Genomic DNA, 6374 nt, shown 5'->3' with positions numbered 1-6374 from the left:
CAGTCCCGTTCTACAACAGTGGCACCATGCAATATTTGTCCTTTTGTGACTGGAATATTTCATGCAGCATGATGTTCTTAAGAGCCACCCATTTTAAGTAATAGTGAATGAGTTCCTTGTTTTTCAATGCAGCATAGTATTCCATTGTGTGAATATACTACAGTTTCTCTATCCATTCGTTCATTGATGAGCACTTAGGTTGTTTCCAGCTCCTTCCTATTGTGAACAAAGCTGCAATAAACATGGGTGTGCATCTGTGTTGGGTTTTTGTTGTGGTCCCCCCATTACAGCCTTAAAACATCTCCATTGATTTATACTTCTCTTTCCCTTTAAGTTTTCTCAAATAGGAGCTCCAGCCTACAGTTACATATCTTTCTAGGAAGTAGGATTTATTTCCTTTCTAGAAAGTAGTTTTTTTTCTGGTTCAATTTAAAGCTTTAATCTTAAAATTTTGTAACCAATAATCATGGAGTGTCTCATCTGCTCCTTATCTGGAATCTGTATTTGAGAGGAGGGGTTGTCTGTTCCTCCTCCTGCCTTTCTTACTCTGCTACTTCGGTGCCACACTTCCTTCTCTATGGTGTTATAGTAGAGGAAAGAGATGAGAGTAGAGGTAAGGAAAGACTAAAGGCTTCATGTATTTTTATGACTGATCTCTCACCACTGCTAACTGAAAAAAAAAAGTTAGAGAGTCAACTTTATCTGGTGGTGCCTTGATAAAAAGATCTGGAAATCTGTTTGTGATAAACCAGCCATTGAAAACCTCAAGAAGTCCAGTGTTAACGCTGGCTGACACACATGACATCTCCATAGGTTAGAATTGACTAGATGGCAAACCACGAGGCCTAAAGAGCCCAGCTACGCATGCAAGCACATTTAACAGCTGTTTTCTTGAACGGCTTCCTGTGGGGCTTTTTCTTAATAAATTTCCAGGAGAAAAAAAAAGAAGTTTTAACTTCCCTTTTTCACACAGTAGCTGGATTCCTGAAGAGTCAGAATATGTGAAAACTGTGCTAAAAATATTTGGGGTTTATATATGCAATGGAGTTAAGTCTTAGGTTCAGATAATTAAAGAGAGGGTTTTCACCAGTGAGGCATTTGAAAATTGTTGGGGAAGTGGGACAAGTTTTAGTTCTGTGGGACTGTCTTAGACATTGCAGGATGTCAAGCATCCCCACCTCCTCCCACTGTATGTCCTCTCTCTCATTTGTGACAACCACAATTACCCTCCCAAATTTCCAGAAACAACCCACTGGGGGTGGTTCTGCCCCACTGAGGCCACTGTTCCAGAAGCTGCATTTTGAACATGTTGACATTTGTTGCCTCCTGTCTTCACACTTTAGCCTATAGCTAAATCTGAAGGACAACAGTCTTGACTCAAAAAATCAACAATATAAGTTTCAGAATAGATTCCGTGTACTGTGTGCAATGCACGAAGAGTGTTCATTCTCATAAATGTGTATTAGGTTAAGATTTTGCACCTAAGGACTCACAGTTACTTGGCAAAGACAAACTGCTTATTTGACGTTATTTAGCTAATAATTTCTGGCAGCATCAGAATTTAAATCATGGTTTTCTGGCTACAATACACTAAAATAATGAAACTAAGGTGAGAAAGATAGAAATGGAAAACAGATCAGATTATGAAGGGAAGCCAAGTTTGTATTCATAAAATGCCTGTCATGAAGTTCAATATACTACGCAAAAGTAGGCTAATTTTACTCTCATTTAACAAGAAGAGAGAAATATTTTCATCCACATGACTCACTAAATCTAAAAGATAGACCAACAAGGATTGTTATCCCACATTTTCACAATATCTTTCATTCTATATGCCTGTGGTCAACTTATGACAGGCAAGGTTCAACAAGCTGCATCACTCATTTACCCTTTTGCTTTTGGTGTATCTTGTAATTACTAATATGTCCTACATACAACATTGCAATACTTGCTGATTTCATCATTTCTATAAATGTACATACTATGCTTCAAACCATGAAAGAAAAATAAAGGTCAGGGCTATAAAGATACTGAAATTAAAGGCAGTAGTAATAAAAACTTTAAAAAGTGAAGTAGCCTACCGAAATCAGAATTTAATGACAACAGAACTATTAGAATGGAGCCTTGTTGTAAATATATATAGAACTACCTGTTTATTTCCGTATGTTGTTATTTGTGTTTTTATGAATGTTTTTATCCCTACTTGTTTACAGGTTTCTGAGAACAGAGATCACATTATTGCTTTAGGGTTTTTGTTGGTTGCTTTTCAGCAGTGGTGGCTACTAGGTCTTTTCTTCTGTCTATCATAGGCTGGAAGTTCCTCTGAAACCTGTTCTTCATAGTGGCATTCAAGCTTCCAATGAAAAATGGGTAAAATCTGTTCTTGAGGACTGTTGGCTGGGACTTCAATCCCATTTTGTGCATGTTATTGTTGTTAGGTGCCAACGAGTCTATAATAACTCATAAACACCCTGTGAACAACAAATATGAACCTTTTCCTATCTTGTGCCATCCTCACCATTTCATTCTTGCTCAAATCCATTGTTATAATGACTGTGTCAACCCATCTCATTGGGGGTCTTCCTCTCTTTTGCTACCTCTCTAACTTTCCCAGCATGCCATCTTTTTCTCAGGAGTGGCCCCTCCTGGGACCATACTCAAAGAATGGTGAGATTAAATTTTATCAACCTTGACTTCAAAAAGCCGTCTGGTTGCACTTCTTCCAAGATAAATTTGTTTGTTCTTTCAGCAGTCCATGATTTCCTTAATGGACTTCTCCAAAACTACAGTTCAAAGTTATTGATTTTTTTCCTTAGTCTTCATGGACTGCGAAAAGAACAAACAGATACGTCTTAGAGAAGTGTAAACCAGAGTGCTCCAAAGTTTCATTTCACATACTTTAGGCATGTTTCTAGGAAACATTATTTCTAGAAGAGAGATACTATGCTTGAAAGGTGGAAAGTTGGTGAAAGGGAGAAAGACCTTCAACAAGATGGATTAACATAGTGACTGAAGTAATGATCTCAAGTGTATCAGAGATGATGAAGGTGGACCAGGATAGGACAGGATTTGGATCTATCATTCACAGTGTTGCTATGAGTTGTACTCAACTTAATGACACCTAACAACAATAGTTATTTACAGATGGGAAGCAATTGAAAAGATCATGGCTTGGATGAGGAACCCCTTAGTCTTTAAACTAACATGCTTGCTTTTTTAAAAAAAGAGGTCTGTGAGGGCAGATTTCTTCAATGCAACATATCTTTTGATTTTTTGACTGCTACTACCATGGATGTCAATTATGAATCTAAGAAAAATAGAATATTAGACAACTTCAGAAAAGATGGAAATTGTCTCTTGCTTGGAAAGTATCACTGAACTATCACTGCCCTCTTAATTTTTCTACTGCTTCTATAATAAGCTTGTAATTCAGTGAGCCTTTTAAAAAATGATATTGTTGTATTCATGAATAGCACAATAAATTAACATAATATGTAATATACATAAATGATGGAGCCATTATAATTGAAGTTGAGGCAAATGAGAAGTCCATAACTGTCATTTCCACAACTTTCCACAACACACACATGTACATACACCAGCCCTACTCTAAGCATTTCACTCCAGAGGTGTGTCCCAGGCACTAGCAATTCTTGCAAGATCATCAGTAGCAGGGTATTCATTCCTGTCAGCCTCTTCCAAAATAAGCAAAAAAACAAAATAAATGTAAATTCCTCCTCTTTTCTCTCCAGACTTAAGAAAGAATTTTCACAATTGCCTGTGCTTTCGTGCTTTATCAGAACTTTTTGGTTTTGATTCTGCCTACACATTCTAAATTGTCCCTTCATCAAATTCTTTTTGGTTATAAGTCATGCACTTGCTTCCTGAGGGACTCCAGTTGATAAACAGAGCAATTCACAAAAATCAATTTCATGACTAGCTAGTCTGCCAAAAGTTAATTTGCTGAGTTAGAGATGTTGTTTTCCACAAGTTTGTCTCCTTGAGGTGACTTTCTCCACTTCCTCTGCCTCTGATCTTCCCTCTTCTGCTGCATTTTTACACTGTCCTACCCTCACATTCAATTTCAATATGATGATTTTTGGGGAAGTAATCAATCATTCAGTCGATTGATTTTAAATGACTTTGCTTTTGGCTAATTGATTTTCAGTGAACTGTTAATCCAAAACATTTTTCTGAAAACTGGTTGTCAGCAAATTTGACTTTTTGACAGTTTCTTCTGAGCTCATTTTGAGAAGCACTGGAAGGGGCAGAAGCTAAGAGCAGGGAGGAGAGAAATCACTTGGCCACAGAGTTTAATGGGTGGAGGAAAGGGGTAAATCCAGCCTGGGCCTGAAAAGACAGGGTGATGATGAGCATATATCAGCAGTGATTGGTTTTATAAAATGCAATGTATGGCTTTTCTTGTGAGCCACCTCAGGTGATCTCCCAGAAGGGTTCGCTGCTCACTTGACCCTGAAAATCTCACAAAATCAAGTAAATCAAGAGGCTCAAATCTCCAGGTCCTTTTTAAGAATACCCAGGAAACTACCCAGGCCTTCAAGGGTATGCATATCTGGAAAGCCACCAAGTATCTGAAAGATGTCACTTTGCAAAAGCAGTGTGTGCCATTCCAATGTTACAATGGTGGAGTTGGTAGGTGTGCCCAGGCCAAACAGTGGGGTTGGACACAGGGTGGGTGGCCCAAAAAAAAGAGTGCTGAGGTTTTGCTGCATATGTTTAAAAACTCCGAAAGTAATGCTGAACTTAAGGGTTTAGATGTTGATTCTCTGGTCGTTGAGCATATCCAGGTGAAAAAAGCTCCCAGGATGCACCATCGCATGTACAGAGCTCATAGTCGGATTAACCCTTACATGAGCTCCCCCTGCCATATTGAGATGATCCTTACTGAAAGGAAACAGATTTTTCCTAAACCAGAAGAGAAGGTTTCCCAGAAGAAAGAGATGTCCCAGAAGAAACTGAAGAAACAAAAACTTAAATCTCAAGAATAAATACGTCATCAAGTAAAATGGAAGCAACTTAAAAAAAATGCAATGTATAGGCATGATTGTATGATACACAATGTGAATGAAGAAATGTGTAAAACAGTGTATATGAATGAAACACAATGCATATGGCTTTTTAATGTAAATCAATGTAAAGTATATTAAAAATTAAAGTGATGATGCTGTTGATGATGCTATTTATTAACTTTTTTAAAACCCTCTAGAGTCTGTACTTCTCTCCATTTTTTGCATCTTTACACAGGTATGATACCCTAACTGCTCTCTTTTACTCTTGTCCTGCTCCAAACTGTCCCCCACATTTCTCTGAAATTAGTCTTTCTGGAATGAAGATCCGATTATATTTATCTTTGTAAAATTCTCTAGCTGCCCTTTGAAGTCATCTGTTCAGCTCTTTTATTTCAATATCTAGTTCCTTTGTTTTGGTTTCTTGAGACTGTAACACAAATATTTAAGGGCTTTTCTGACATCCATTTTCATTTTTACTTTCTCATTTGTCTTTGTTTGCTTTCTTTATGGAGAATTCATATCCTTGGTGTTATCCCACAACTCATCTGATCTTTGATCTTTGGTGTTTAATACTCCAAACCTGTTCTTACGACGATTTTTAAATTTAGATGGAATAGACTCAAGATCATATTTTCATTCTCAATGGCTTATTTCATTATCTTCAGCCTCAATTTGAACTTGCACTTGAGTAACTGATGATCTGATCTACAGTTGGCACCTGGCCTGGTTTTGACTGCTAATATTAAGCAACTCCAGTGATTCCTTCCACACATAGTCAATCTGATCCCTATACTGTCCATCTAGAGAGAGTCATGTGTAAAGTCACCATTTGTGTTTGTTATGAGAAGTATTCATGAATACTAATAAATCATTGAACCACAAAATATGGTAATCCTATTTCTGACCTCAATAATTATAGTATTACAGGATAACATTTGACCTTCATACTGTGGCAATACACAATTCCATTATATTTTCTTCTCCGGCTTTTCAAGACTTATCTTTTTTTCCCCCAAGCTTTATCTTACAGCTGTTCAAAACTCCCTAATTACCATCCCATTGAATGATTTTTACCTTTTAGAACAGAAAGCCATTTTGATCCTGGATTAATTTACTCATGCTGCTGCTCCTATTAGAATACCCTTCAAACTCAATCAAGGATATGGATATTAGTCAAATTTCTTTGGTGATGATGGATAATAAGCAATTACAATATTTCATTGAATTTTATCAATCATAATTTCTTTCATGCTTACACATTTGCACGTAAGCTAGATCAGATCTGTTTCAAAAGGGGGATCAGTCCCACATGTGTTACACTAGTAACTCTAGTGGCTTATTTTT

At 37.1% G+C, this 6374-nt stretch overlaps 1 protein-coding gene across 1 annotated transcript; it reads left to right on the top strand.

The window, feature by feature from the left end:
• Positions 1 to 4457: 4457 nt before the first annotated feature.
• On the top strand, positions 4458 to 5009 carry LOC102848584 (60S ribosomal protein L17-like). The gene has a single exon (XM_006881053.1). The coding sequence runs from the start codon at positions 4566 to 4568 to the stop codon at positions 5007 to 5009; it is 444 nt and encodes a 147-aa protein (XP_006881115.1). The 5' UTR covers positions 4458 to 4565.
• Positions 5010 to 6374: the final 1365 nt, after the last annotated feature.

This window comes from Elephantulus edwardii, unplaced genomic scaffold (assembly GCF_000299155.1).
Source record: "Elephantulus edwardii isolate Elephantulus edwardi_28Jun2011 unplaced genomic scaffold, EleEdw1.0 scaffold00012, whole genome shotgun sequence".
Taxonomy (NCBI): domain Eukaryota; kingdom Metazoa; phylum Chordata; class Mammalia; order Macroscelidea; family Macroscelididae; genus Elephantulus; species Elephantulus edwardii.
This window is presented reverse-complemented; position numbering and strand designations above follow the sequence as displayed.